This window comes from Ruditapes philippinarum, unplaced genomic scaffold (assembly GCF_026571515.1).
Source record: "Ruditapes philippinarum isolate M1 unplaced genomic scaffold, ASM2657151v2 ctg3961_1_1_1_1, whole genome shotgun sequence".
NCBI lineage: Eukaryota > Metazoa > Mollusca > Bivalvia > Venerida > Veneridae > Ruditapes > Ruditapes philippinarum.
Genome location: NW_026858506.1, coordinates 16,742 through 35,254, shown reverse-complemented (window position 1 = coordinate 35,254; position 18,513 = coordinate 16,742). Strand labels below are relative to the sequence as shown.

Sequence of the window (18,513 nt, the reverse complement as noted above, 5' to 3'; positions counted from 1 at the left end):
TGCATTCTAGGGTATGTTAAGGCATGTTCTGAAGGAAGAGTATTCATAATTTTGCTGCATTTTCGATACATCAATATAAAGATGACAATACTTATACCACTTACTCAACGCAAAGCCACTGTGACATTTTGGCAAAAATAACTTTTTTCCGTAAATACCTTTGGGGTAATACGAATCCAGAACTATACATTTAAAAAGAACAAATTTATGCAAATTTTGAAGCAAATATCAAAATTTAAAAATTCAAAATAAGGGTTGTCTAAATATATAATTAGAAAATAATAAAACAATGATCAAGAAGATTGAATGCCAAAGCACCCCTAATAACACATTGCTACACCGGACAATCGGTATTTAAATACCAATTGATGATGAAATATCTAATGTCGCACAAACAGCATCGAATACATTTTCTTAATAAGATTTTATGCTCCCATAATTATAAATGAAAGTCTCTTTTTATTGTTTATGGTGAAACATATATAGAACATAGAATATGACTGTTTACGTGAGTCAAACATATAAAGAAAGTAAAGACAAAGCAAACTTACACTCCAGTAATTCAATAAGTACGTTACCAAACAGTAATGAAAGAAAAAGAATTCCCGAAGAACTTTTATTATTCAAGATTTTTTAATTTTGAATGAAGTATTTCCCGCGAAGTAGTTTCAGAATGTTCAAACATCTATTTAACAATTGTAAGAAATTATTACTATCATAGTAAATGAACTTGGCGTGTCAGAACGCTCATATTCATTTACATGTTTATTTTAAGAACTAAAAAATCGGATATTTTCAATCATGTTTTTCCTTTCATGCTTCATTTCTTCTAATATTTCTCCATAAGTTACCTAAGTCTCTTTATAGTGATAATTACACAATCATTTATTCCCTTATTTTCAATTGTACGTTCATGAAAAGGGTCAATCAAACCGAGCCTGCAACATTTTCAATTTTGCCGTGTTGGGCTTTCTTTAGGGAATCTTATTTTCTCTATTTCAAAGAGCTTACATCTATCCGCAACATTTTTGTATCTACTTTAGCTGGAGAGGTATTGTTTTACTTGTCTGGATTACATTGTTGAGAAATATTTGTAAATGTTACTTTATGTGCAATTTAATGAATAAATAAAGTTTCCACTAAGTATAAATTTAAAAAAAGAATTGCATCGGTAGCTTTAAAAGCAAACTCTCCACCACTACGCTAATTAATGCAGAATTTGATGTGTATTCGAACACATAACTTGTATATATCATTAAATTACATTTTAAAAATCTTATGTAATAACACAGATTATGTTTCACGTTTACTTCAAAGCGACTTTATGAACTTGCCAGGTTTAATTTCTACTTTGTGTTTTGTGCTCAAGAGTTGACGGAGATGCAATTTGAACAGAATAACGTACACATAAATCATGAATATCTTAAGAATAGAAGAGAAGATATTAAAAGACAAGATATCAAGGCTTCATTCGAAAGATATCACTTAGTTTCCTCATCAGTTGTATAAAGCTAGCACTACCGATATCTAGATATGGAATATCCTGGTCGTGCATACTTGTAATATATATATTTTGAATCGAAGCGCTCAAAAACTTTAATATTGTCAAAAACTTTATCCGTGGCGTCTCTGATAGGTTTTACCACAGAACGACTTTATAGCACGGCAACACTTTCGTTATGAAATGAAACTCGATATATTTTCAAATAAGGTGACAGTTCTTTTTCTAAAATTAGGACCTTCACATCTACCACCCTTACTCTTATATTATTATAATCATTTCATTTTTCATTCCTGCGGAAAAAGTGTAGGCACGTGCCTAAAGGAAGCTACGCCACTGATATGTAATAGTTACCGTACGAGGAATAGGTCTGCATAGTATTTACAGACCCGGGTGGCGATTTGAAGACCGAGAGAGCGTAGCGATCGAGGTTTTTAAAAGGCCACCGGGTCTGTAAATACTATGCAGACCTATTCCGAGTGCGGTAACTATCTTACCTACATGCTCTTTTGTTTTTCTATCCATACATCAGTTTTTAGCTCAGTATTTATTAATATTACTCACAACAAGAAACATATTACTTATGTACTTTATCATGTTTAAGAAAGCATTCCAAAGCCAAGCAAAGATACCATCCGCTACGCTCTTGTAATTCATTCGTTCACAAATCAGGTGTTATTTGAATATTCTCGTGATTTTCGTGGGGTTTCATTAGGTAATGTACATGTTGAGTTGAGTCACAGAAAATGAAAACAGAACTTGTCGAGTAGGGAAAGGTAAGATCATTATTTTGATATATGAATACATAACATATTAATAATATAAACAAAATACTGAGGAAGATAAAAATGTTTTTCTTCTAATCATAAAAACAAAAACGGAACACTTTATCTTTATATATAATAAATTTCATGGTAAATAGATTGATCAGGCTATTTCTTATATAATTAAAAAATATACGATTTTTTTCAAAGGAAAGTAAAAAGACGGGGTTCTATGAATAAATATTAGTAATACATGTAGTTACACCGTTATGTAAGTTGGGTTTTGTTGTTGTTGTTTTTTATGATGGCTGATTTTAAATGTTCTTAGAATTTCATCCATGCATATTTGGAAGAATTTTCTTTCCTCGTATTCTTAATTAGCATTATCCGTTAAGCACGCGGTCTATCTATGGAAGCACAATCGTTTTCTTGTACTGGTATACAAAATCAAAAATTGTAATGTAAAAATAACTGGGAAAAAAATAAGAAAACGGTCTTATACTTAAGATGAACTATACTCTCATCTGAAAGTAATATTTTGGGAAAGAAAGATGCAGAACTTGACTTTGATTCGATATGCACCAATAATATAATCGTCATATTTATCCTATGATGCAGAATTGTTAAAATAATGCAGAATTGTGCAAATTCAGACAAAGTTGTGGAAATAAATACCGAAAACTAGTATCTTATGAAGCTATATAGTTCGGCAAATGTGTTTGGTATACCGAAAAGCAAACTTTAAAGAAGGCTTAATGTGCGTTGTTACACTCATTAAATATCGGCGAAACACAACACCTCAACGCCAGAACAGTAGCCAGTTCGTTTTTTCTCACAAATAATCTGGAATATAATTTATGAGGGTACTTACAGCCGTATGCGCTAATTTTATTTCGATTAATCTTTTTAAAATATATATTGACCCTTTTTCCTATTCAAAGTGGGCATTATCCCCCCCCCCTCCCCCACAATTCAGCGTTATTTTACGGTGAATATTGTGAACTGTAATACAAACGAGTTTCTCGACTTCACATATTTTCTATTGTATAGAGAACAATAGAACAATAACCGGTCGGTATCTATTTGCAGACCTGTTAACCGGTCGGTAAGTGATTTACTAGACCGCTTTTAACAAAGGAGCCGGTAGGTAAGTATCATTAGTCGCCGGTAGAAACCGGCGACTATATTTGTAACAGTTTAATATTATACCTATGGTAGGAGAAGGCATTAATTTCTGTAAATAAAAGCATTACAATTACTGAACAATTAAAGACTACAATTGTTTTCAGTAATCTCAAAAATTCAAACATACAATAATGTTGCTCAATGAAATGAAATATTCAAATATTGACATCGTAAAAAGCAACATTACAATTTTTATAAAATGAATAAATGACGTATCCCTATGGACCAGTCATTTAATTTAGGGATGCTTTTACTTTTTTTTAAGTGTCAAGCGTTGCTATTTTATGATAAATAAATCATGCATGATATTTGAAATGACACATTTAAATTATCTGGTTGTTTGTATCTTATGAGACCTATTCTAATTTTTTATCTTATTTATTATAAACAGTTTCTCCCAGAATCACGTGACTACACGTTGTATATTATTGTTATAAAATCTATTAATAGTAACAGTTTCTCCCAGAATCACGTGACTACACGTTGTATGTTATTGTTATAAAATCTATTAATAGTAACAGTTTCTCCCAGAATCACGTGACTACACGTTGTATGTTATTGTTATAAAATCTTTTAATAGTAAGAAATGGCTGATAAGACATCATACAGGTAATTCGTGAATGGTTGGCAGCTGATAAAGTGCAAATCAAAGTAATTTTGTATGAAAAATCTCGGTATGACAGTAGGGGCCGGAATCGTATTGGATACAAAGAGAAAACTAATAAACCATCTTTGTGTTGATAGTTTATTGCACTGAAAGGCAGTTAAACGTTACAGTAACTTTATCGTATGTAACGACAGGAATATTGATTTCAGCTAAATAATTTTTTTTTTCGATAGTGCATAAGAATATTTTTTTTATGCAGACACCACTTTTACAGTAGAATTGCATTGTTTTATGCAATAATTAAGCAAACATATTTTCATAGTCACTTTGCAAATATTTGATGATCGGTAATTATCGGATGCTGAAGAAAACCATACGTATAACGGTATATGTATAAAGTAGAATTACAAGTAGAATTATAATCATATCACTTGCTTTACAAGCCTCGATGACAAGGTGTTAGATTTTAAGTTAGTTTCAAATTGAAGACTGTAGGTTCGATAAAGTGATTTTTTATGGGTTTTTTTTTATAATACTTTTTGTATTTTGCAAAACTTGACCGTTTATCAAAATTATGAAATAAAAAAGTGCTAGAAATGAAACACACGATTTATCAACTTATGTTTCATAAAGTTAAAAGATATAATAAAAATCAATTTATGAAAATTACAAACAGGATTTGTCCGAGATTCGAACTTGCGCCTACTACATGTAGGGTACAACTTCGTCATACTTACCACTAGGCCATCAAGCAGTATTAATTGATATAATTTTACATGTAATTATACTTACAATAAAATCGTTAACAATAATAATAATAAGTTATGTAAGCAAACGAAACAGCTCCCGAAAATTATTGAGTCTCGGGTAAATATTGCCAAACAATACTTGCTTATTTAATAATGATAACATTTTCTTGACAAAATTGCTAAGCAAATTTGCTTTAAATATGATGTTTTATTATAACATAACATAAATTTATTGCATAAAACTCTCAGCAAGAAAGATATAATTGTGGCAAGTAAATGATTACGTGTTTATGAATAAACATTACTCAACTTATTGTTCCTCTTTTTTATACTCGAACCATTAAACTGATATTTTCTTTTATTTATGATAATACAATCATATTTCTATCCGGCGACTTGATGCTTTAGCATCAAAATCTCTACTTGTTACTCTATTTTGGTAAATATTTATCATTTGACAGTTAAAAAGTGCTTGTATCGCGTAAAATCAAACCGTACGCGCATCGCCACAGCGCATGTTGTTTACAACGTGGGGTACCCAACGGGAAAATTTAGTGTGTATATTACCCGTCTGGCTCGGTAATATCAATTTCTTTCGGGTGATCAATATCCAATCCAAAAGGCGGAAAAAATCTGGAAGGGTAATAAATATATAAACAACATGCGCTGTGGCGATGCGCGTAGGAAGGGTAATAAATCCACATTTATCACTCCAAAACCAAAAAAACATATAACTCTCAATAGTTAGAAGTTAATAGCAAGAAAATGGATACAATATCGCATGTAATAGCTGCCGAATAAACACACATATGGTGTGCGAGGTAAACATATGATGAAGGTAGATGCAATGCAAGATTCCAATCATACGCAAACTTTCCGAGTGAATCGGTTGCTAGACCATTACTGTATCTCCCCACCAACACCTTGATACGTCCTATCACCAAATTAGGTCAAATTCAATTTGAATACGTATATTATTCTATTTATAATCTGCTGGGTTTCCCAATCGTTTTTTAATTATAATCAGCTGGTTTAACCGTTACACATAAATAGATTTCCAGGGTTTTCTCTAATTTTTACATGCATATATAAATCCCCGATTTGAGGCGTATCATCATTAACTCTACATGGTTAGAAATAGCAACAAGTATGGATACAATATCGCATGTTATAGCTGCGCGAGGGAAACATATGATAAAGGGAGATGCAATGACCACAGAATGGGCAAGATTTCAATCATACATAAACTTTCCGAGGGAATCAGTTGCTAGTCCATTACGGTTGGCAAATGCAGGATTCTATTACAGTGGATCAGGAGAAGAAGTTGTATGTTTTTGTTGTGGGCTGAGAACTGGTGTTTGGACACAGGAAGAGACACCATTAGATGTTCATCAACGCCTTTCTCCACATTGTAGGTAGGTTTATTTGTGGTGAAGAAACTACTAATGTTGCCGTTAATGGAGAAAATAGGCTGAAATCAGTTACAAATTGTTCAAAAGCTTCAGATTTAACCAATGACAATAAACGACCAGTAACTAAAACGGTGTTGCAGCAGTCAGAAAACAATTCGGGACTCAATACATGTCAGCCTACCCAGGCTGTCGAACATGCTTCGATTGAGACACCTTCACAATCTTACCAAACTCATAATAATGCAGCAACTAATTTACCCGCTGCAATTAATGGACAAATTGAACGTTATCCAGGAATAAAAGGTTCGAGACCTAAACATCCCGACTATGCTCTGTTCAGTGTCCGGCAAAGGTCATTTTCATTGTGGCCGGAAGACCATGAAATAGACCCAGTTATTTTATCCCAAGCAGGATTTTACTTTACAGGTTTGTTAAACTTACAGTTATAAAACCTGACGCTGAACGCGATATTTATCCATTTGATACCAAACAAAACTATAAAGATTTTTCATGCTATAAATGACAAATTGTATTATGTGTATTTTCATGACAAGTGAATATAACATTAACTTAAGTTTCAAATTATTTTATCCTCGTATTTAGAAATGAATTTACTTTTCAAAATTACAATTGAATTTTAAAAAAATGTATCATTTATTTCAGGAATGGGAGATTGTGTTCGGTGTTTTTTCTGTGGCGGAGGAATGAAGAATTGGCAGGGAGAAGACAACCCATGGGTCGAGCATGCAAGATGGTTCCCAGATTGTGAATATGTAAAACTCTGCAAGGGCAACTCATTCTCCAACATTTGCAATGCTGCAAAGCTCTTTGATAATACCGTAATAAATGAGGTAAGGTTTTCCTTTTTTTACTTTTCACATAATATATTGCAAAATGTATTATTTAAGAGTTCAATTTTAAAATGATATTAGTGTAAGTAAAGTTTATGCATATTTCATTCTTGTTGCTTGGCAAGATTTAAATTGGTCAAATTTGCTAAAATTCCCGTATATCATTATTCTACTTTACCTAGTTAATCTAATGGAATTTGTTGTATTTTTTTTTAAGTCTCAACAACATGTTGAAAATATTCCTGATGATCAGACCATACTGGATATCAACTGTGTCGCCGCAAAAATTGTTTTAGCCATGGGGTATACTCAATTTGATGTTGAAAACGGTCTCATGTCAGCTCGTAAAAAATATGGTAAGCACATTTAAAAAATGTTTGCCGTTTTATTGTGTCGCCTCTACGGAGTAGTGGCGACATATAGGGATCACTTCTCCGTCGTCTGTCTGTCCGTCTGTCTGTCTGTCCGTCCGTCCGTCTGTCCGTCCGTCAAAAAACTTGTCCGGACTACTCCTCATAAACTACTGGTGCAATTTCATCCAAACTTTACAGGAATGATCTGTACCAAGTCTAGTTGTGCATATTGTCAGCATTTTCCGGTTATGACCCTTTAATAATTTTTATTTCTAAAGTTTGTCCGAACTACTTCTCTTATACCACTAATGCAATTTCAATGAAACTATACAGGATTGATCTGTAGCTCAAGTCCTTGCGCATATTGCACGGGTTTTCCGGTTGAATGATTTTTGGCCGAGTTATGGCCCTTTGATAAAAAGGTGTTTTTTTCTGTATGTTGCCAGATACACAAAAGCTTGTCCGGACTACTCATTATAAACTACTGGTGCAATTTCATCCAAACTTTACAGGAATGATTAGCACCAAGTCTAGTTGTGCATATTGTCAGCATTTTCCGGTTCAATGATTTTTGTCACAGTTATGGCCCTTTAATAATTTTTATTTCTAAAGTTTTTCCGGACTACTTCTCTTATACCACAAATGCAATTTCAATGAAACTTTACAGGATTGATCTGTAGCTCAAGTCCTTGCTCATATTGCACGGGTTTTCCGGTTGAATGATTTTTGGTCGAGTTATGGTCCTTTGATAAAAAGGTGTTTTTTCTGTGTGTTGCCAGATACACAAAAGCTTGTCCGGACTACTCATAAACTAATGGTGCAATTTTATCCAAACTTTACAGGAATGATCAGTACCAAGTCTAGTTGTGCACTGATCGTCTGTCTGTTCGTCTGTCACAAAACTGGTCCCAACATGAAATTAGCCTCATGAGGCGACACATGTGATCACTGATCGCTCTTGTTGATTTTACAAGGAGATTATTCATTTTCCTGTCTTTTTTATTAACATTTTCATCCTGTAAAGATTTATTGCGAATTTATTTTATAGATAATGAAGTAGCAATGACTCCGGATCAGGTGCAAAGAAAATATTTTATTATATTAATTTTATAACAATAAATAATTAATTATATAAGATGAATGAGTATAGAGATTTTTCCAATGTGGACTTTGATAATGAAAAAATGTACACATGTCGTATGATACGAAACTATAAGGAACAAATAATGACTTAAATGCTGTTTGATTCCAGGTTCTTCCGAGATGAAAGCATGGTACATTATTGAATATTTAAAAGAATTAAACATAGAAGTACCGAATAAGCAACAAACAGTCAGTGGAAAACCTGAAATAACTGAACATGAAAGTAATGTGGCCTTCGGTGGAACTAGCAGTGTTCTATATAAAACAGTCAATGACGTCTGTTTTAAAGATACTAACACCAGAATTAAATCAGGTAAATAATATAAGATTTGAAAAAAACATTGTTTATTTAAGCACCCATATAGACAATTTAATTTGAAATAATTTTTTTAAAAGATTTACAGCTTAAAACATCACTTTAAAAGAAGTCTTCTCCTAGATTTATGTTGTTCAATTTCTTATTGTAATGTAAAAGTACATTAGCTGTGAGTACATGATTTCAGAGATGAAACATTTACTTGAGAAAACCGAAAATTGAAGGCTCTGATGACATGTAAAATTTGTTTGGACAAAGAGGCAGTTGTGGCGTTTCTTTCTTGTGGGCATTTAACATCTTGCGAACAGTGTGCAAAGTCTCTGAAAAAATGTGCCATTTGTCGAAAAGATGTTGCAGCGACAGTAAGGGTGTATCAGGCATGAACGGGTCCGTTCTCGGATGGTAAATCAGTGCGATTCTAGAAAATAATAAACAGTAGGACATAAACATAGGAAATATGACACTAAATAAGAAGAAAAAAACTTTGAATAGCTACAGTTGGCAGCACTGTTCCCCCTTCTTTTAGCTGTTTTTATCGTTTAATATTTTCATATCAGCTTGGTATCTGCTTGTTAACCTTTATCAAATTTTTGCCCTAATTTTTTGTCAAGAGAAAAGGCCTAATATTTATAAAAATCTTCTGACAACTATATTTTTCCACAGATTGTCTTCAACAGCATTTATTACCATAACCCTTTATTTAAAAAATCGTCTCTCTCTAGAAAAATCTAGGGAGAGTAGGTCAAAGACAAAGTGACTAATAAAGACATGTTTTAAAGTTTTAACAGCTGAAAGGAGGGCCATAGGACCAACTGTATCTGTTTCAATTTTTATTCTTTTTTTATAAGCACGTGATTATTTCATAAATGTCTCGGCTTTTTGTTATAAAAGACGTACGCTACATGTAATTTCAGGCTTTGAAGATCATGTTCGATGCTTTTGCTGTGGAATCGGTGTGAGGGAGTGGCAGGAGAATGACGATCCCTGGATCGAACACGCTAGGTGGTCCATTACATGTCCGTTTGTAAAAGATAGAAAAGGTGAAGGCTTCATACAGAACATTCAACGTATGCTGGTGCGTTGGTTGATGTTTTCATAATCTTCGTAGTTGTTAATATTTGTAAATTTCATTTACAAAACTTTTGAAATTACAGGAAATATGAATTATAAAAACGAATATTGTTATAATTGTTATGATTGTTGATGCTGTTGTTATAATTGTTGATGCTGTTGTTTTCGTTGTTGATGATGATGTTATTGCTTCTGCTGCTGTTGTTGCTTCCGATGCCGCCACAAACACCATTGCCATTGTTGGTGTTGTTGGTTCTCTTTTTTTCTTCTCTTTTTTAATTTTGCAGTTAATTTTACCGCACTTTTACTTTTGAAAACTCAAAGTGTCAACAATATAAATGTAACAAAATGCATTATTGTCAATTACTGTAACACTTGTCATTAAATTGATCTTGATCAGTGGTTTTCATTATCTATTCTAAAAATAGAATGCTACAAGTACACAAGAAACCGTTCAGACAGACGATAATCCAACAATTTTACAATGTCAGGCTGCAAGCTACCTGTTACGACAAGGCTATTCTGAAGAAATTGTAATAACTGGAATCACACAATTCATATCAATGAATGGTAAATAATCTCATTGTCTTATTGTCTCATTTTTTAATTCCATTCTTATTAGTATCGTCCTCGATTATTATTAGTAGTAGTATAAGTATTATCATAACCACCGCCATCATCATCATCATGTTTATTCAAATACTTAATTTGCACCAGAAGAATTCTAAATGTTTTTACTGTTTATTTCTATATATCACAATAATCATCATCATCATAATGTTAATCAAATACTTATTTTACCCGAGAAGAACTATGTTTAAATGTTTTGACTTTTGATCATAATCATTATAATTGTTATCATTATTTTCATTTAAAAGAGAACACGATTTCTAAGTACGGTCATGAAAATATTTTTAGAAAAAGGATATATTACGTTTACCTATTTCTCCTCTAATTTGCATTTTGTAGTTTAGTCGGTTAATCAACTATTGTCAATGGACATAATTATTCCAATTAAAATAATATTCTAAATGTACAAAAATTTGTTCATAAGTAAAATATTAAAGGAGAAAAAGTATTTTTATATATTTGGGTATAGGCTAGTTTATTTGTATTTCCGGGGTATGAACAGATGGTAAATTCACCACTAAATGTGATCGAATTCGTACAAATGGCTCAGCCAAACCTTGTGGATCCAAACAACCAAACTGATTTGTCCAGCTTTGCTTTAGTAATTAATGGTGTAAGTGGAGAACTTCAAAACACTGACAGTGGTAAATACGTATTTATTTAATGAAAAATATCGATGATCAAGTGTTTTTTATCTAAAGTTTTAGTTTTTCTATAAATGATTATAATATATTACAGACCCATCAATCAAAGGGACCAATGTCTTCAGGCATTTGCCGAGTCCGTTTTCCTACGAGACCGTTGTCTTAAGAAACTATTTTTTTCCTGAAACTTGGGCGATCTTTTAACACAAACAATACATTTTGAAAATGTATAAAATAATGTATAAACTTATCTGTTTTGATGACCTATATAAATGATGAATTAAAATGAGAACGGGTTTCGATGTTTTTCATGTTGTAAAGATTGTTTCATGTGGAATAATTTGTCACCGAATTAGCAAAACATAAGCAATTTTGTATAAAGTACTAAGCCACTGTAATTTTACTAGTGGTCAAAAAAGCAAAGGATGGTAATGAGTACAGTGTTAGATACTATAACGAAATTCTTTTGAAAAATAAAAATGAAAGAATTTTTGTCGATGGGGACTTAACGGGCCTTTTATATAATTAATTTCGCCACGTGACAATTAAAACAAGAAACTTGCCATATTGAATAATGACCATCTATTATAATATGGTCTAATTATGATCAACATCCAAATACGTATAATGGAAAGATACATTCCGTGTACAATTTAACAATTTCATATGTTTGTAATATTTCAGAATTGTACCAACTAAGACGACGGGTTCTGGAACTAGAGACCCGATTACTTTGCAAAGTTTGCTTGCAACATGATGCGTGTATATTGTTCCTTCCCTGTGGTCACATGGCCTCGTGTGTTGAATGTTCACATGCGTTGAATACATGTGCGATATGCAGAGCTGGTATTCAGGGAAAGATGAGGGTTTTTCCTGGTTAAACTTGGCCATTAGAAATACGTGTGCTCGTGTGCTTTTTATGCTGTATAAAAACGTGCGCGTAACTGCGTGTGTGGTGCGTGTGTGCGTGATTTTGTTTTGTTATCATGAATCTCATTTCAAATAAAATAAGTCATTAAAATTATTTTGAGTTTTTCGTTGTTCTTTTTTCACCAATTTCAAATACATTGACGAATGTTTGTATAGATCTGCGCAGTAAATTAATGTTGTTGAATGTTACGACACGAAAATTCCATACTATATATTAGTTCTGTTTTATCCTATGACAGGACGATTTTTAATGCGTTTATTTAAGGTCGCCGCCGGAAAGCCCATATGGGCGGCCGTACACTCAAGTCGGGCCATCCTAGAGCGTCCCGCCATGACAGGACGAGTACGCTTAAGTCAATGTCGTATTGTGCATGGAATCTGACACCATAATTATGTCGTTCTTACTTAGTGCTGACACGCTCGTAATGCCTTGGACATTAATTAATTCCATTCCCGATTAAAAGACATATCATCTTTTAATAAGCAAATGACCAACAATAAAACATCAAATTTGAGCATCAACACAGTATATAAAACAAGGCATCAGACCCGTTTCAAAATCTAACCAAAAATAAAAAGCACACGTGTGTGGCCTGGATAATAGTATGCGTTATTGTTCGTGAAGTTGGTGGTCTAGCAGCCTAAAGTTGAAAGCCTATAGCCAACTTCACGAGCATGCATGCATTAAACCATTGTCGTTGATCAAAAATTGAATGCAAACATTTTCATGTTGTGATGAGCGCCAGCCATCATTAACCTCATAGCTATCATACTATATGAATGTCCTTACTTTTTAGAGGAACACAGTTCCTTTACAAAGTGTCCATGTTTATAAAAAATCATGTCGAATTAACAGAACGAATTGTTGTGAGTTTAATTAAGTGGTGGACATGAAGCGGAGGAAATCTAACGATAAAATTATATTATCATATGGCAATGGCATTCAGATTGTTATGCTTTGGCACAAACATTTATATTCATGAATTTTATTTCCTTAAACAATATGGCTAAATCATCATCAAAATTACAATCTTGCTATGTAACTCGACCCATCATAAATATAGCTTTCTACATGTAAATATTAATTTTTGTCTGTAATTGTCGGTTGTTTTGTGGCAATATATTAATGTTATAGAATATATTTGTTTTGTTTAAACCACAAGCCTTTTAAAATATTTTTTAATAAAATAGGAATAACATACATAGCTTGAGGACCTTCAAAGCGTAATTTTTAATTTATAAGTACGCATACATTTCTAGCCACACGTCAAAAAAAAAAATAAATAAATAAAAATGAAAATAAACGGATATGTGGAATTGATTAATTTACAAGTACATCTACACAGTTCATACACCATAGACTATTCAATTGTACAACATGCGAATTAGTAGTAAAATGAGAATGTCAGAATATTTACATTTTTTCTTTTATGTAAATGGTTGATGAAAATAGAAAAATGCAACTTAGTTTTACCAGTAATATAAATTTGGGACATGTTGTCCAGTTCCAATTTTATTCAAAGCTGAGATTATAGCGGGCCATGGTAAAGCTTACTCCAGTATACTCTTTTTAGCTTCATTTTTCGGACGGTATACTTATGCTATTCATATCGGTAACATTATAATTTTACTCAGTCGAACCGTGATATAATCGATAATGTGGAGCAATACCATGACCCCCCTACCTGTAGCCGCCACGAAGAGTGATAAAAATTGTTCAAATTAAATTTCCACATTAATTTTAAAAAAAAAGGAAAAAAACCAATATAAACATATAAATAAAATAATATTCATTCATAAAGATGAGAAATTTACTTAATGTAAAATGATCTGTATTTAAACGTTAATTCATATAAAAAATATATAACTTCCTTCTCAATCTGAAAAGTATGTCCATTAATTCATATGTAAAATATAAGTTCATAACTAAAATAAAATCAAAAGTAAAATGAAAGTTCAGGTTTTTGTGAATCAATGCGAGTGGTAAGTATATACATGTATCTGTTAAGTATTATATAAACGTGCGAAGACTAAAATGCTATTATTTCTTTCCCAAAAAAAAGATAAAAGTGAAACCAAAGTATTCTACACGATCGACATGTAGTTCTATTTCATATGAATTAACATGTATATTTATATATTTTCAGTAATCCTAATTTATTAGATGGTTTCCCTTACAGATAAGTCTATAAATAGATTATCGGGATTTTCCCATCTAAAAATACTCTTCGGGGCGAGTATAAATATTAACGCAAATACACACACAGTCATCATTAACACTCTATGGTTATAGACGTTACTGCGTGAATATGGATACAATTTCGCAAATTATAGTTCCAGAAACTGCAAGTGAAAAACAATTATATGGTGCGCGAAGGAAACATATGATAAAGGGAGATGCAATGAACGCAGAATGGGCAAGATTTCAATCATACGCAAACTTTCCGAGGGAGTCAGTTGCTAGACCATTACGGTTGGCTAATGCAGGATTCTATTACAGTGGATCAGGAGAAGAAGTTGTATGTTTTTGTTGTGGGCTGAGAACTGGTGTTTGGACAGAGGATGAGACACCATTAGATGTTCATCAGCGCCTTTCTCCACATTGTAGGTTTATTTGTGGTGAAGAAACTACTGATGTTGCCATAAATGGAGAAAATAGGCTGAAATCAGTTACAAATTGTTCAAAAGCTTCAGATTTAACCAATGACAATAAAAGACCAGTAACTAAAACAGTGTTGCAGCAATCAGAAAACAATTCGGGACTCAATACATGTCAGCCTACCGATCAGCCTGCCGAACATGCTTCGATTGAGACACCTACACAATCTTACCAAACTCATAATAAAAGAACAACTAATTTACCCGCTGCTATGAATGGACAAATTGAACGTTATCCAGGAGTAACAGGTTCAAAACCTAAACATCCCGACTATGCTATGTTCAGTGCACGACATAGGTCATTTTCAATGTGGCCGGAAAACCATGAAATAGACCCAGCAATTTTATCGCAAGCAGGATTCTACTTTGCAGGTTTGTACAACTTACATTTATAAAAGCTGACGCTAAATGCGATATTTATCCTTTTGATACCAAACAAACTATAAAGATTTTTCAAGCTATAAATAACAAATTGTATTAAGTGTATCTTCATGAAATAACGTGTATTTTTATGACTTAACAAGTGAATATGATGTAACATTAACTTAAATTTCAAATTATAATACACATACATATTTTTCAAAATTACAATTCAATCTAACAATGCATCATTTATTTCAGGAATGGGGGATTGTGTTCGGTGTTTTTTCTGTGGCGGAGGAATGAAGAATTGGGAAGGCGAAGACAACCCATGGGTCGAGCATGCAAGATGGTTCCCAGATTGTGAATATGTAAAACTCTGCAAGGGCAACTCATTCTCCAACATTTGCAATTCTGCAAAGCTCTCTGATAATGCCGTAATAAATGAGGTAAGGTTTTCCTTGTTTACTATTTTACTCTTTTTTTCCACATAATATGTTGCAAATTGTATTATTCAGGAGTTCAACTTTAAAGTGATATTATTTTGAGTAAAGTTTATAATTATTTTCTTCTTGTTGCTTGACAAGATTTATAGCTGAAATTATTATTTCCGTATAACATTATACTACTTTACCTAGTTAATCTAATGGAATTTGTTGTATTTTTTTTTAAGTCTCAACAACATGTTGAAAATATTCCTGATGATCAGACCATACTGGATATCAACTGTGTCGCCGCCAAACTTGTTTTAGCCATGGACTATACTCAACATGATGTTGAAAACGGTCTTATGTCAGCTCGTAAAAAATATGGTAAGCATATTTCAGAATTGTTTGCCGTTTAATTGACATTGCAAGGAGATTTTTCATTTTCCCCTCTTTTTTATTACATTGTCAGCTTTTAAAGAGTTATTGTGTATTCTGTAACAGTAATAACTTTTTATCTAAAACTCTGGAACAGTGGCAATGAAATATTTTACTTTATTAATTTTATTACAAAAAATAATTAAGATGTATGGGTATAGAGATTTTTCCAATATGGTTTTAAATAATAATAATAATGATAATAATAATAATAATAATGATATTAATAAAATAATGTACACATTTCGTATGATAGGTGAATATAATGAACAAATAATTACTGAGTTGCTCCTTGATTCCAGGTTCTTCCGAGATGAAAGCACAATACATTATTGAATATTTACAAGAGATAAACAAAGAAGTGCCGAATAAGCAACAAACAGTCAGTGGAAAACCCGAAATTACTGAACACGAAAGTAACGTTGCCTCCGGTGGAACCAGCAGTAATCTATATAAAACAGTCAATGACGTCACTGTTAAAGATACTAACACGAGAATTAAATCAGGTAAATAATATAAGATTTGGAAAAAAAACATTGTTTATTTAAGCACCCATATAGACAATTTAATTTAAAATAAAAAATTGAAAGGTTTACAGCTTTAAAAAAATCACTTTAAAAGAAGTCTTCTCCTAGTTCTATGTTGTCCAATTGCTTATTGTAATGTAAAAGTACATTAGCTGTGAGTACATGATTTCAGAGATGAAACATTTACTTGAAGAAAACCGAAGATTGAAGGCTCTGATGACATGTAAAATTTGTTTGGACAAAGAGGCAGTTGTGGCCTTTCTTCCTTGTGGGCATTTAACAACTTGTGAAGAGTGTGCAAAGCCTCTGAAAAAATGTGCCATTTGTCGAAAAGATGTTGCAGCGACAGTAACGTGTATCAGGCATAAACGGATCAGTTCTCGGATGGTAAACCAGTGCAATCCTGGCATCGATTCTAAATCTTGAAAGAAAAGTGACACATATCAAGTTTCGCTCACAGAGACTGTGAGAAAGTGGTTCGTGACGGGGAGGTACGTACTTGGTTCAAGTAGGAGATCGTGTGTATATATAGCGGGAGAGACAAAGTAGAGAGAAAAAGAATCCAACGAAGATCATAAAACATTCAGTTATGTGTGAATGAAAGAAACTGAATATGATATTAATTTTATAGAAGTTTTTTGCAAAGAATATGTTTTACAATGGAAGGCAGCTAGCAAAGAAACTGATTGACTCTTTACACCAATCAGTATTATTTATATTTATATCAGTATTATTTATATTTATATGATTGCACTTACAATACTTATACTTGTATTATTTAATTTCTATGATTGTACTTCTTACATTACTTGTATTAATATACATGTATTTATATGATTGCACATACATTAATTATACTTGTATTATTTTTATTTTTATATTTTAGATTTATTGTGGTTATAATATAAGAATTTAAAGACCTATAGTTTACAAAATTTTGTTTTGAATTAAAAGAAAATTCCAACTGTCTGTCAGAAAGTATTATGTTGTTATATTTCTTTTTGAATGAATGGGACATGCACTATATTATAAAGGGGCAAAAAAAAAACTTTCAAAAATCAATTTAACTGAGCCGACAAAAATTCAAGCGGAATGTCGAGATAGAATGCGGCACTAGGTTTTGTGACAAACAACCCTGTGAAGTTTCACTGAAATCCCGAGCGGTTTTGGAGATGGAGCACGGACAAACTTATTTGACTCAAGTATAGACCATTAAGGGGCCATAACTGTGCCAATAAATCAAGCAGACTATCAAGAGAGTATGCACAATAAGGCATGGTGACAAACAATCCTGTGAATTTAAGCTCAAATCCAACAGCGTTTTTGGTGATGAAGCACGGACAAGCTTATGTAATAAGAAAGGAGCCATACTTGTGCTAAAAAATAAGCGGAAAATCCAGAGTGTATGCACAACTAGGCAGTGCAAATGCTTAGTGACAAACACTCGTGAAGTTTCACGGAAATACCCCATCGGTTTTGATGATGAAGCGTGGACAAGATTATCGGACGGACGAACAGTGCGATTCCTACATGTCGCACTTCGGGAGCATACAAAACCTATGCATCTCCTAAGTAAATATTTTTTGACAACACATACAATATATCTAATTTTGCTCCTTCTGCATTTTCCGTATGATTTTACTCATGTCACATATCTATTTCAGATAAACATTAAATTGTGCTATAAACCACGCCAGAAAATGATATAATAAGATTATAACCTTAAAATTCTGGAATCAAAGTGATCCCTCGGGAGCATTAAAAGTTTACTTCCAGGATATGGCTGGTTATATAAGTTTATCTGATGTTTATACAAATTAAATAGTTAAATTGGAAGAAACCCCGTTTTTTTCCTGAGTTTAAAGATACAGGTCAAATATTTTGGTATATTTCTATCAGAAGATTATTACTTAACGAATAATTTAAAGTATAGGGGGGATCCGTGTGTC

General features: G+C 32.6%; 2 protein-coding genes across 2 annotated transcripts; both read left to right on the top strand.

The window, feature by feature from the left end:
• Positions 1–5,967: 5,967 nt before the first annotated feature.
• LOC132753418 (putative inhibitor of apoptosis) lies at positions 5,968–9,295 on the top strand. Its single transcript, XM_060743884.1, has 6 exons — positions 5,968–6,644; positions 6,882–7,069; positions 7,287–7,425; positions 8,675–8,885; positions 9,041–9,054; positions 9,089–9,295. Exons 1-6 carry the CDS (start codon positions 6,191–6,193, stop codon positions 9,262–9,264), a joined length of 1,182 nt encoding a protein of 393 aa, XP_060599867.1. The 5' UTR covers positions 5,968–6,190; the 3' UTR covers positions 9,265–9,295.
• A 1,895-nt stretch (positions 9,296–11,190) lies between these two features.
• LOC132753417 (baculoviral IAP repeat-containing protein 3-like) lies at positions 11,191–17,279 on the top strand. The gene is made up of 8 exons (XM_060743883.1): positions 11,191–11,195; positions 11,321–11,382; positions 13,680–13,798; positions 14,424–15,186; positions 15,436–15,623; positions 15,848–15,986; positions 16,340–16,543; positions 16,737–17,279. Exons 1-8 carry the CDS (start codon positions 11,191–11,193, stop codon positions 16,988–16,990), a joined length of 1,734 nt encoding a protein of 577 aa, XP_060599866.1. The 3' UTR covers positions 16,991–17,279.
• The last annotated feature ends 1,234 nt before the right edge of the window (positions 17,280–18,513 follow it).